Source organism: Eucalyptus grandis, chromosome 8 (assembly GCF_016545825.1).
Source record: "Eucalyptus grandis isolate ANBG69807.140 chromosome 8, ASM1654582v1, whole genome shotgun sequence".
Taxonomy (NCBI): Eukaryota; Viridiplantae; Streptophyta; class Magnoliopsida; order Myrtales; family Myrtaceae; genus Eucalyptus; species Eucalyptus grandis.
The window spans coordinates 51,063,190-51,077,138 of NC_052619.1; the positions used below are offsets into that span (position 1 = coordinate 51,063,190).

Consider the following 13,949-nt stretch of genomic DNA (forward strand, 5'->3'; position numbering starts at 1 on the left):
TAAATACTAAAATAGGTTAACTCTAAAATTTATCTAACATATCAAAATATAATTGAGAATAAATTAAAAACAAAATTTGGAGACTAAATGCAGTAAATCAATCAAATAAATATTTTAAAACATCCGATTTTACCATAACCACTAGATATGAATTTCAGATTATTGTGAGTACAAGAATGATATCAAACATGTGATAGTAGAATTTCCTAATCTCTTTACTATCATATCTCTAGGTATAGCAAACCTACTCAGTTTATTAATGCACTAAATCTCTATGTGAATTAAAATAAACATGTGTATTAAAAATTATGAATATTCCCGACTTACAATGAATCTTTTGGATCACCTTATCACCAAAAGCTACACAAATAACACGGTATATTTCTATCCACGTTTAATTCATGGTTATATATTATAATGAACAATTGTATATTATTACTTCTCAATCTCAAACATGAACATCAAATCATTTAAGTGGTGGTCAGTCACTCAAAAGTATTATACACCATAATATAAAACTCACATGAATGAAATCAATTGCAAAACATAAAAACCATGAAATTCACATCATCATAGTTAGGCTACATTGTAACCCTAACAAAAGAAAATTAGAATATAGTAAAAAAGGAAATAAAAATATGAATCAAACCCAACATGAACAAGAATTTTGTCACCATTTTTATTGTCTCTTCAAAATACTTGAAAAACTCTTAGAATAATGAAAAACGATCTAACAAAAACTTAGTTGTTTCCTAAGGCTCTCAATGTTCTCTTATTTATAGGATATATCCAAAATCCTTATCTTCAAACAATTGTGCATAAAATTAGGAGTAAACAGAGGATCTTTGATTTGATATCTATTTTCCAATGCTTGTAGATAATATTAGGGAACAAAATCAAGGATTCCCTATATCCATCTTCCATTGCTTTTTTATTTGAATTCCTTAGTTTTTCCATTCTTTTTCTTATCTTCTCCATATCTCATTATTCTGCATAAACAAGAAAAATTCGAATAATCAAAACGAAATCCAAATATTTTCTTATAGATATTACATTAATTGTTGCTTAAAATATGTAAAATAACTATATTTTTATAAACTTATCAAGGGCGTATTGGCCCTCGCCTAGTGCTAGCGAGGGCGACCCTCACCGGCTCTAAGGGAAGGGGAAGCAAAAATGGGAAAAAATAACGAAAAAAGGAAAAAAGAAAAATCATAAAAAAATTCAAAATATTATTAAGATATTTTTTTTAAAATGTCACATCAACACAATAGTGTCACATTAGTGCTGGCTGGCTAAAATATGCAAGATGGACTCAACTAGCATAAATACAAAAGATTTAAAACTGAATTGGTTTAAAAAAAAAAAAGTTTATGATTGAATTAGCACGATTGCAATAATTTTAGGACTTTTTTGTAATTCTCTCCGGAAGAATAAATCATAAATATGGTTCGATACTCTCAAACATGATCCTGTCACAAAATCTGACATCATGCATATTTTGCCGAATGTTTACGGAATCAACGAGACTTCCATGTTCGTTAATTTGCTAGACGACGACAATAGTACCGGAGATAAAAGTCCTATTTGGTATCTTCATTTGGTCCAAGGACGGCAACTTGCACAGGCTGGACATGATCACGTTTCATGATGTTACATTGTTTTAATCAGTTGGGACAATAATGACACTTCTTATTATATCTTTGACTGAATCTTCCTTTTTAACTTCATAATGCGAATCCAGGTGGAATCATTCTTGCAAGAGTAAGGAGACTCCTGTGTTTATTCAAAAAAAGAAGAGATCTGTGAAGTCCTGTTGAAGAGGAACCTCCGACTGATTCGATGGTACCTCGACCTGCCATCGTTATCGTTATATAGTACCAAAAATATCCTAAAACCAAGGGTCTCATCTCGACAAACATTGTCTGGCGACTTGTCTCATAAATATCAAAGCGAGCTGTATGCTGTGCTATGAAGATAGAGATCGAGAACTATGAAGGGCTAAGCGGGAGAGGCATGAGCGAAGGCAATGTGTTTGCGCGCGCACGCGCGTGCGCGTGTGTGAGAGAGAGAAAGAGAGAGAGAGAGAGAGAGAGAGAGAGAGAGAGAGAGAGGCAGTGTAAATATAATGCATGTGCATGGAAAAGATGAAACAACCAGCGAACCATCAGTGTTGTGCTCCTTTTAATCATCACGCGTGTAACGTAATTGACCCCAAGATATTCAACGTGAGAGGCGTAATATTGCATACCACTACCTACACGGAGATAGGGAGGAAGAGAGAGAGAGAGAGAGTAAAAGTAACTTCACGGGAGTGCAGCATATGGCATTTAATGAGAGCACAAGTAGGAGTAATAGTAGTAATTACAGTGTACCGAGTTAGCTCCTTCTCGTCCTCAAAGTTTTCGGCTTATAAATAGTTGAGAGCTTCTCTTTCTGAGTCGGCGCGTTGATAGAACTGCCATTGAAGACCATCAAGAAGGAACAAACAAAGCATGTCTCACATAGCTGTGGAGAGAAACAGGAGGAGGCAGATGAATGAACATCTCAAGGTCCTGCGCTCCTTAACCCCATGCTTCTACATCAAACGGGTAAACCACCCCCCTCCTTCTCTCTCCCCCTCTCCCTCTCTCTCCCCCCGTCCCAAGCGTGTGGACTGTAAATGAGATCATATTACGTTGTCGATGTTGCTGTACATGTTGCTCAAACTTGACTCTAGGCTTGATACCAATTTGCTTGATCTTAATCAAGCTTTTCTGAGTTGACAGGTCGATATCTAATGAAGTCTCAATCTTAAGTCATGCATAAGTTATATCAAAATTTCAAGTTGAGCTCACCAAGAACCCTCGAGCCGCAATAAAAAGATGTTTAGATGAGCGTTAGTACTTGAGATATAGGTACGGGATCATCTTTCTAATTTAAACTCCATCAGTCAATTACCATTGCAACTTTCTTAATTAATTGATTGAAAGTATTAGCAAGTCAAATCTTGATTATTTTCATTTATTCATATCTACCTCACATAAGAAAACTGTCGAATCAAGTTGGTGTAAAGTAATTGAGCTTGAATAGATCATATGATTAAGCATCTCAATTACAATATTTAAAATTCATAGACATGATGATTCAAATCAAATGGGATTAATCTTTATAGGGAGATCAAGCATCCATCATAGGTGGTGTAATAGAATTCATCAAGGAACTGCAACAAGTCCTACAATCCTTGGAGGCGAACAAGAGGAGAAAGAGTCTAAGCCCTAGCCCCAGCCCAAGACCGCTCCAACTGATCAACACGCCGCCGCCGCCGCCGCCCCCTGATAGTCCCTTCAGTTTCGAGAGCATCACTGCTAATAAGGAATTAGGTGTGTGCTGCAACTCCTCGGCAGCCGATGTCGAGGCGAAGATCTCAGGATCAAACGTGCTGTTGAAGGTAATTGCTCGGAAGATACCAGGTCAAATCTTGAAGATAATAAGCGTCCTTGAGAAACTCTCGTTTCAGATTATTCACCTCAACATCAGCAGCATGGAAGACATGGTTTTGTACTCCTTCATCGTAAAGGTACTAAAAGTTGAGGTTTCTCAATTGTCATCTCAATTCTATATGTTGAAAGAGATTCAGTTATATCACTGAAGTTTCAAGGTTCTTGGTTCACAACGGGTATTATCATTCTTGTTTTAGAAGCATTATGATATAACATGTCTTTCCTAAGAATTGTCAAACGGATTCACGAGAATTCTGCGTAAGCCAATCTGAGTTTATATACATGAAGATGTAGGATTTCTATTTACATCTGAACTTCATGGTCTTGCCATTGCCCATGGAGCGAAGTTGTTCGAACTCACTTGCAAAAACATAGTTAATGGCTATTGCTTTCCATCTAGAGGTTCGAACTTCTCATTACTCGCAGATGGACCTTGTGAACTATCTATGGCAAGACTAATTCATATGGTATGAGGGAAGACTTCAAGGGCATTGAAGCAAATGCATTGTGATATACGTCATCAACTCTAGAGCGAGAATCACGCATGGGAAAACTTGTTGGTTTGGATTTGCCAGTTCAAACCCATTCATGCTTCTCTATTCATAGTTATAGATCTCAGATTATGGCGAATGTGTACATGATTTATTCATGCTTCTCTATTCATAGTTATAGATCTCAGATTATGGCAAATGTGTACATGATTCAGTATGTATATATATATTAACACATGTACTTAGAGTAAACTTGAGTTTTTCTTGTTTGTATCATAGTAAGACGGTTTCTTTTATGTAACAATTTACTTTAGTACGATATTGGACCTGCACATAATTCATACCTCGAAGATGCTAAGGGTGATACAGAAACCAAATTATGATGGCACATCAAGCTTTATCTGTAATATGCATCTAGCATCAATATGTATACCGGAACCCCAATGTCTATGGCAATGAAGTCCACAATGAAAGAAATTTCATATGATTTCTTGATTCGAATAATTATGACAATAATTGAAACTTTGTGATTTTATTGCAGATAGGGTTTGAATGTCGGCTAAGCTTGGAGGAACTAGCTCTAGAAGTTCAACGAAGCTTCTCTTTGGACCCTTCGTGTACTGCAGAAGTGTAAGTTTTTATGGGAGTTCAATATAGCCTTGCGTTTTAGAAACCCTAATCATCTTATAAGAAAAAGAGGAGGATTTAAATGTTCCCTCTTGTAATACTTCTTGCTACCTTTAATATATTACGCAAGTTTAAGTCTGGTATAATCTGCTGAGCTTTCTAATTTGCATAGTTCTCACATGATCTTTCCTGACCTTTGGGACTTTTTATTTGCTCTATCCTCATAGATCTACATGAAATCTACATAGGTCACATGATCTTTCAGAATCTTTTGGACTTTTCATTTGCCCTATCCTCATAGATCTACTGATGTGTTTGTTCCACACAAATGCCCGAGCAAAAACCTCATCTTCTTGATGCAGAATTTACATTTGAAGCTGTCTACAACCAGTCTGTAAGCCTAATCCGATTGTTTGTCCAAGTCGGAATGCTTCTTATTAGCGATCACGGTGTCAAGCATTTGGGATTGGACCTTGAAATTTTTCAAGGTTCTAGCTAGTAGTTCAGCAAAAAACATCAAATGGATTATCAATAGAATTTGAATTACACTATGCCTATGGAGACTAAACCTGGGAAAGTAAATACTTTATTGGAGTGCATATAGCCTTTCGAAACTATAGAATTTTGAGTTGAATCTAAAGATACGATCTAACGAATCAAAGTCAATATAGATCTCATATATACATGAAACTAGAATATGGAATCAAGACTTTATATGATTTGACAAACCAAACTGAAATAAATTAGAGACTCTGTATGAAAATCACAGACAAGATCGATGGGATGTGCCGATTTTATGAATTATTCTGTTTGGATGTGACTTCGTACATATGCAATCAAATGACATCCTTGTTAAGATTTTGATTATTTATATATTACAGTTGAGGTTTTTATATATCAATTGAATAATTCTCAACTTATATTTTCTCTTAGAGCTCATGTATACTTCAATCGACTTCCATAACTTTCCTCAAACACAGAAGAAAGACTACTTGTTTGTGCCAGAACCTAATGAACACCAAGAGCTCTTCTATATGCTCAGAAATTCCAAGACAAAATTTCATTTAGCCCGAGATCAAAATCCGACAGTTAGTTATTTATTCTTGATAATCCAATTTTCCATTTTTCGTGAGATCAAATGAAACATGAAATTTGATTTTGCTTCATGTTTACAGAGTGTACAAGGAATTTCAAGAATGCCAAAATCACCATGGTAGAGAAAGCTTTTGCTTTTGTCAGCGTAAAAGCCCTGCGGGCCTAAATGCCTCGCTTCGGCTCCCCAACCCAAACGGTATATGATTTAATCTAGTGCAAATGAAATGTGAAGTTGAAGGTGAGGAAAGATAATAGTTAAACACGTATAATTAATCTAGTAAAAGGAATAATTATAATTTTTGCTTGTTTGGAAGTGTGCGAGTCAACGCAAGACTAAGCACAATTTGGTTTTGGACTTTGGATGCTATACAGAATCAAACCAAACTAAATCAATTTGACCCAGAAAAAATTGATTAGCCAAATTAATTGATAAGTGTGGAATAAATTTAAGTTTCATTTTGAAATTCTATTCAACTTATTATCAAGTAATCAGTGAATATATTCAAGATTATTTATGTGCTCAATTTTAACTCTTACATTTTTTTTTCATTACAATAATACAATAAAGCTTGAAGGAAAATTTAAAAAAAAAAAAAAGATGATTGTTTTCTATAACGTAATTTAGTTAGGTTTGATCTCAAAAAATTTAGACCAAGCATTCAAAGTAGCCCCTCAAGATGATCCACACTGGCAATTTGAACTTGATTCAATCCAGTTTAACAATTTCAACTTGACGTGGACACGTTTGCTAAAAACTTTGTGGAGCATTCAGATAAACAGAAATCAACAGGTGGAGCTGGGACAGGAAGTGGTATAACACAGCGTTAGAAGGGTCGTAACATTCCTCTAAATATTTTATTGAGTAGTAATTTATGTTACTCTAATGTGCAGTCGGATTATTTCTTTTCTAGTTACTTCGATGTGTCCTAGGGTCAGGCTTGAGACACTATCTATTTGTAATACACCAAAAATTGGAAGATTCCTGTCTGTGCACTTTGTGCGTGTACGTTTGTGAGTTCATTTTTGTTTATTTATTTTTCAACATTGAACCGAATTAGGTCACCCTGAAAGAGAGTAGGTGAAAAAGATAAGTATCGATGTTCAACGCATGAGCAAAAAAGGTTTTCACTTTTTGTCAAGGACATCAAGAGCCTCCACTTCCTTTCACCAGAGTAGAAGAAATCAAGGGGGGAAAAGTCTCAAAAAGAAATGAACAAGTAACACATCATTTTCTTCCCACTGTTGGAAATGGCTAATATTGGAGGGCTAAAGATGAAGACTTCCATTAACTCGTTCCATCTCTTTCCTACAGATCTCCACTAAAATTTTGCTAACAGAAATCAGATCGTTTTCCTTCCTTATTTCTTGTCCACACCCTACTTTTGCGCCTAGAGAGCATAGAGGAATAGCAAGTGAAGCTGTTCTAGAGGCACGAGAGTCTCAAACAAGGACATTCCACCAAAGTTGTTCAGGAGCTTTTAATGATAGCAGCCACTTTCGGGACCAGGGAAACGACTATTTAAGTTAGATGCCATTCAGTTTGAAACAGAAATAAAAGTGATCCATCCAGCATGGTTGAGTTGTCTGTTCCTTGAAACCCCACCCAACTATGTCCTAACAGTGCCACACCAAAGTCCGCATAATCCGCATCGCCAGGAAAAGGAGTTCCCACAGAATTTTCTTTTAACATAGTACATGTTCGCTCTAAATCTTTCGGAGGATCTTCTGTTGATCTTGTACAGTAGATGGAATATGATCGTTTTGATTGTTTTACAGTGTTTTATTGTTGAATGTCCAAGTTTGATGGGTCTTCAACATTGCCGGAATTGGATCTCAAACGCCTTGAACTCGGACTCTGCAAAGAAAGTAATTACATGGGTTGTGACCTCGATGTAACAAGCGATAGATAAACACGAATTCATCGATCTGCAAACACACACTTAGTAATACACGCTCAGAGGTGCAACAATAGAATCTCTTTTCTGTATCCTGTTAAATATGACGCAAAAATGTCCGATGCATAGAAAAAATCAAATAGATACCTTGCTAAACCTAGATGATAGTAGAAAACCAAAAATATATCCTTAAGTAGTAAAGAATTCAGAAAAAAAGAACAAAAGCCTAGACTGACATGAATAATTGACATAAAATTAGAAAAGTGACTCTGTATGGTTTTTGAGATCTGACTGATTGCGATATAGTGCTCGGAAGGAGATGTCCATATGGGTATTACGAGGCTCGGGCTCGTAGCTTTTTTGGGTAAAAAATTATGGTTGTTTTCTTGCACGTTGTGTATACTATCATCCCCAGCCCACCTCTTGAATGTTGGAATGCTCTAGAAAGTCATCAGCAATGGCGTCCGCATCAGACTTGTTGGAACCTTCAATGCATTTTATTGTTCACGGAACCCTTCAATACTTAAGTTGTTATAATGATAGACCACAAAAGGGGACCCAATGCAGAAAGGGATTTAGAGAGTGAGAGAAAATAGACGGGCTGACTTATGGGCCTAAAACTTTTGAGCTTTAGCCCTTTAATGAAAGCTTACTCTTGACGGACCTATTCGATAGTCCATTTACCCTTAGTAGGTGAATCGAATAAAACCATGCCCATCTCTCTAAGTTGATTTTTTTCCATGTGTCTAATGTCTAGAAGGTTGCTTAATTGATTCATTAATCAAGGGTTAAGTTTCAATGATGTCATGATTAGTAGAAACCCGAAATGGTGGAAGGAATGAAATTGATTACTGATGAGGGCGTGATGAATTAGTTATTGCGATTGAATCTCTACATGGCTAAGGGGTTTTCAGTAAATTGCTTTTCTACAAAAAAAAAAAAAAAAAAACTTGCAGATTCGGAAGAAATAACTAATATGATAATTGTTGTTAATAAGTCACTGGACGATCCTTTATTAGCCATTATGTTGGATCAACCCAAATAATAATGATTTCTTATGCACGTTTTCCTTCTTTTAGGTGCAGTTTAGCATGTATTTTTCTTGAAAATCAAACTTTTTTTTTTTTTACTATGCACATGGGTCTTGGCCCTCTCAATATGTTATCCCATAGAGAGATAATGGGCCAAAGATGATGGACGAAAAGACTCAGGGGATTCGAGTCCAGCATATTCATTAGACAAATTGATATTTCTTAACAAATGTTATGAGGAAATATTAAAGCACAAGAGTTTAAATAACCATCCTGTCATATCCATCCATAATCTGAGAACTGCAACTACACGCACTCTCGCTAACCATCAAATCAAAAGGTAAAGAAGACCACTAGCGAAAAAGCTCTTTTACACCTGCAATGTATGCTATAATTCCCATAAATATATATAATGCCAAATTTAACAGTCTCGTGGGGTCGACCCCTACTAAAAACTCTGTTGCCCGTCGGCGTCCGCGTCCCCAATTTTCCTGGGGTCGCCATCGATGTTGTGGCGACGACAACCATCATCACCACGAATCATCACCACGAATGATTGTAGTAACAGGAAAAAAAAAATTCAATAGAGTCGATCTATGTGATATTTTTCTGAAGTACGATACCTCACAATGCCACGTGCATGTCCTTGAAACGACGAAGCACCCCTTGCTCCCTTTTTGGTTTGTAAGTTACCCTTGTGGCCTTTTCTAACTTCGTCGACATATGCACTTCAAGTTGATCTTTGCTTTCATCTAATCTCTAAATTTAGTGGGGCGTTTCAAAAATGTATGACTTATTAATGTGACGGTGGGTTTGGTTCCAGTCGCGAGAAATTATTTTTCAAAAAAAAAAATTCATTTCATATTAGGGAATTCATTTTCATAACTTCCAACATACATATTTTCTTTGATCATAAATATTTTTCTGTTGACTAATCATTTTCAACAAACCAAACAAGTGACAAACGCAGAGGAACACATCTTGAAGATGATTTATTTCATTAAAAAAAAAAATTCTAACCATGGACTAGCATAATTTGTTTCGTACAAAATAATGGGAATCACTTATTAGTTTTACAACTAGGCATTACTATTGACTGAATCTAGCCATTTAAAAGCTTGAGTATGAAGACAATCCCTCCTATGGTAAGTTTCAAAATTTCTCCTGCCCATTTCTTAAGCTCTATTTTGATGAAAATAACATACCCGGGGGCCGGCGTAACTTTGCATTGTAATCCGATAGTTTACTCTTTTGTATCTTTCAGATTATATCATATAATTCATGAAATAGCTACGGATTTCACATAATTAATCTTTTCTAATGAGTAAGCGGTGTCAATAAAAGGGCCCCAAAAGATTTACTTATGACTAAAAAACCCGCCTTTTTTTTATATATATTAGCCTTGCGAAGGGAAAAGTTAGGCGTTCGTCCTTGAACGGCGCAAGAACATGCTAATTTGCTACTCCAAAAAAACTTCTTATCTAATTAAACTTTCCAAAAAAAAGAAGAAATCGAAATAGGGGTTGGATGGCATTATGGAGTGAATTATTATTTTGCACTGTGTTGTCACGGTCGGGGGTTTTGTCCCGGTGCCTTGTGACGGCAAAAATATCTTTCAGAACATTTGCCTGAAAAGCTCAAATCGACCGAACGGAATCATAATAATATTCATATGCGTACCGCGAAATTCAGACCGTCGTTTTCGCAATCGCTTGCGTCCACTGCCGCCCGAGGCTGTGTCGAAATTTTAGACTGACAGTTTCCCCTTCCGTTCAAAAAGAAAAAAGGAATCGTCGGCAAAAAATATATATATATGTTGTACTCTGGTTGCAATAATTCATGTGATTAACCTGTCCAGGAGTACGGCGGTGGAACGAACCTATCCATCGCGTCGAATTGGCTCAGACAAGGTTTTTTGTCCTATTTGACACGGCCAGACTGAGAAGCATTCGAAATGGGGTCAAGTCACCGAATCGATCCCCCGTGATGGATTGGCCCGGTCCATCGTGGTTCCTGGATTTGAGCGTAGGTTGTCGGATCTCCTAACTTTTCTCGAAAGTGAATGGTTTTCATCTCAAAGTCCTTCCTGGCAAATTATCCCACATTAGGAATACACAATCAGTTAATAAGTGTGTGGGAAAATTTTAAACTAATTTTTGAGATAAAGAGAAATTCAAGATCACCTAACATCAGTATGAAAGCCCACATTATCAATAGATGTAGACTAATAAGTTGATGCAAGAGAATATCTGAATTAATTGGAGCAAACTTAACTCCATGAAAGCTCTCAAGTAAGGGGAAAATAATTAGAATGCACATGTAAGTTGTGTTAAAAAAACCTGACATCGAAAATTAGTTCATTTATAACTTATTGACTTAAATTTTAAAATAAATTTGACCAAAAATACTTTTAAATAGATATAGGTGTAACTAGATATGTTAATGGGCTCGTACTGGACTATTTCTTAATGATCTTCCCTAGTAAAGGTATTGGATTTTTACTAGGCTCTGTCCTGATACTTCTCTTGATATAGTCCTTCATTTATTGTTTGACCGATGGATATTAAAAGCCACTGGTAGTTGTCTTCTTTTCTTTATCTTTTTTTTTTTTTCAAAAATAGTCTTTTATTATATTATTTGCAAAAATAAGATGCTGGCACGTATCCTCTTCGTATATTTTAAATTTTTGACAGGACTATGAATGAAGGTGCCATGTCGTACCATTATGCTCCTAAAATTATCTGTTTCCTTTAATATTTTTAAAGTATCATTTGCGTATGGAGAAAGAGCAAATGCATCGAAAAGTGATAAAAAGATAAAAACAAATTCTCGAGCAGACCGGCGACCGGGGGTCAGACGAGCGGAGCGAGGCCACCTATGTCCTTGGTACTGCGGCTTCGGGAACAGGCAATAGCCGGTGGCCAGCACGACCAAACCTCGTCCCTCCCCACCGTGTGATATTACTGCTACTAACCCACGCCTTGGTCTCAGAGCTATGAACGTGGGGATTCCTCGCCTTGACTTTCTCTCATTCCATGCTTTCAAATATCAATTGATTTGAGGCAATTCATGAGACATTTTTCTAAGAGGGGGGACCAAAGTTCCACGAAATGCTCACTTTTCCGACAGCTCGCACGGAATCTTATATAGTGCCTTCCACTAGTTTACCATATCAACAACTTTTTTTATTTTTTTATTCTTAGCTTTTGGAACCTTAGGTTAATTAATGAAATCCAAGTCCGGATCGAGAACACATTTGAGACACGCGTGTAAGTTATGAACTGATTTCGATGATACAAAAAAGTTGACCAAGTCTTTTGGAGCTTAGGGGTTCAGTTTCTAGAAATCAGTGGCATGGCGAGGGCTGGCTATCTCATCAAAGATGAGAACGGAAGGTGAGTCTAAAGATTCATTAGTGTTGAGATGCACGTGTTGTGTTAAAAAAGTCTCACATCCAACATTGGTGTGGCCTGAAATAGTTGACATATTTCAAATGACCTATAATTCATTAATTTAAACTTTTGAATGAATATATGTCAACTCGATATGTTGACGGGGTCGGATTTGAGCTTCATATTAGCAATTTTCCCAAGTGAAAGGAACAAGTTTCTACTTCTCACATCCAACAATGGTATCAGAGTTGATGGTCGATTCGTAGTCCACTCTCAATATGCAACCTAAGGGAGAGAAAATCTAAGACTAAGCTCACACATGAGGGGAAGATTATTAAGATGTGAGTGCCAATTGTATTAGAGAAAGAGAACTTGTGTGGTGTGGAAAGATAATACTTAAGCTTTTGAGTAAAGATTGGCTTAACAAGATTTGTTGCTAGACTCGAACTTGAACTCCCTCTCAGCAATTTCCCATGATGAAGTATCAAGCTTCCATTATGCACATTACAATAAATGGTGTCAAAACCAATGGCTAATTATTGGCTTACTCCTAATATGTATTTGTATTTAGTGAATATCTCAAGAAAGAAATCTCCTGACCAACATGGTTTCCAAGTAGCTTTCATGGTTTAGTTCGGAGAAAGAGACCTTGGAGTGAAAGTGGGCGTTATGGTGTAGCAATGCAATTCCAATGACATCCTTCATGGTTTGGTTTGGTGAAAGAGATCTAGAGGTGAAGCTGTTGGTATAGAAAAATACTTGAATTAAGGGAGGGCAAACCTATTATTGAAGTCATACATGATGGGATGGGAGATTGTTGAGATACACATACAAATTCATATTAAAAAACTTTCACATCAAATAATTGATATGGTGTATAACAGTTAATGTATCTCAAATGACTCATAACTCATTAGTTTAAGCTATTAATTAAAGATGGATCAAGTTGATATGTTGGGACTTTGGACTTGGACTCTCTCTTGACAATCTCCCCAAGTAAATCTCCCCAAGTGAAGGTCTTGAGCTTCCGTTATGTGCTTTAGTTTTTCTACTTTAAGTACAATTGAGGCTGAGGCCAGAGCGTTGCCAGGTGGGGTGATTCTCGAGAGAAAGATTAGGAAGCGTGAAATTGAATCTAATGATATGGTGTCGACTATCGGAGTGGCGCAGGATTCGATAGAAAACTCAACATCAACTCCTATTATGTTAGAATGCAGGATATCGCTGCTACGGCTGCAGCAGGTTCAGATGAAGTTCTTGTTTCAGGAAGCCAGATCGGTTCGTGGGTGCTTTGACAAGCTAGGTCGACATCAACGCCAGGAAATGTAGCTTTTTTAACGAAGTTCCTATTTGAATTATGGGCTTTTGTACGGCTGATTTTAAAGGAGTGTGGACTTTGCGTAACGTGGAAGTAAAAATGAGCCGAGGCATTGGCTGGTTTGTAATTGAAATGAGTCATCAGAGTGTTCATTATCGTAGAGACATTACTTAACATTAATAATACCCAATATAAAAAAGTTAAGGTCAATACGGACCTTCTTGACGAACTGCAATCTAAGCCCGTCAACTTAAGAACTCCCTAGTTTTCTCAATCTAGCATGCCCGATCCGACAATCCAGCTTCCCATGCATGCATAATACTATAACCATTGTCCATACAATATGAACTATATGCTAAGCACCTAACTCGTGTTAAAATAATCGGTGATAAAGATCAATTATTTGCGCCCTTTATCGGTGTCGCAGACAATCGCGTAATCATTCAACGCACATCGGGGAGACACTACGACATAGAAGCGTATAGAAAATGCTTAAAAGGAAACGTGAAATAATGAATCATCATGTTATTTAATTGCTAATGCTTAGTGCCAATTATGTGTGTGTGTAGTTTATGTTATCTCATCCTTCACGTTGCATTCAGAAAAGCCTTATCTTCC

The 13,949-nt window shown here is 36.7% G+C and overlaps 1 protein-coding gene across 1 annotated transcript; it reads left to right on the forward strand.

The window, feature by feature from the left end:
- Positions 1 to 2,327: 2,327 nt before the first annotated feature.
- LOC104414889 (transcription factor MUTE) lies at positions 2,328 to 5,181 on the forward strand. The gene is made up of 3 exons (XM_010026108.3): positions 2,328 to 2,591; positions 3,155 to 3,559; positions 4,515 to 5,181. The coding sequence occupies exons 1-3, from the start codon at positions 2,496 to 2,498 to the stop codon at positions 4,605 to 4,607; spliced, it is 594 nt and encodes a 197-aa protein (XP_010024410.3). The 5' UTR covers positions 2,328 to 2,495; the 3' UTR covers positions 4,608 to 5,181.
- The last annotated feature ends 8,768 nt before the right edge of the window (positions 5,182 to 13,949 follow it).

Bases quoted from the DNA above. Each gene is read 5' to 3' on its own strand.
- LOC104414889 (XM_010026108.3), top strand. From the start codon at position 2,496: ATGTCTCACATAGCTGTGGAGAGAAACAGGAGGAGGCAGATGAATGAA. The intron at 2,592-3,154 runs GTAAACCACCCC...TAATCTTTATAG, and splicing joins CATGCTTCTACATCAAACGG to GGAGATCAAGCATCCATCAT. The intron at 3,560-4,514 runs GTACTAAAAGTT...ATTTTATTGCAG, and splicing joins TGTACTCCTTCATCGTAAAG to ATAGGGTTTGAATGTCGGCT.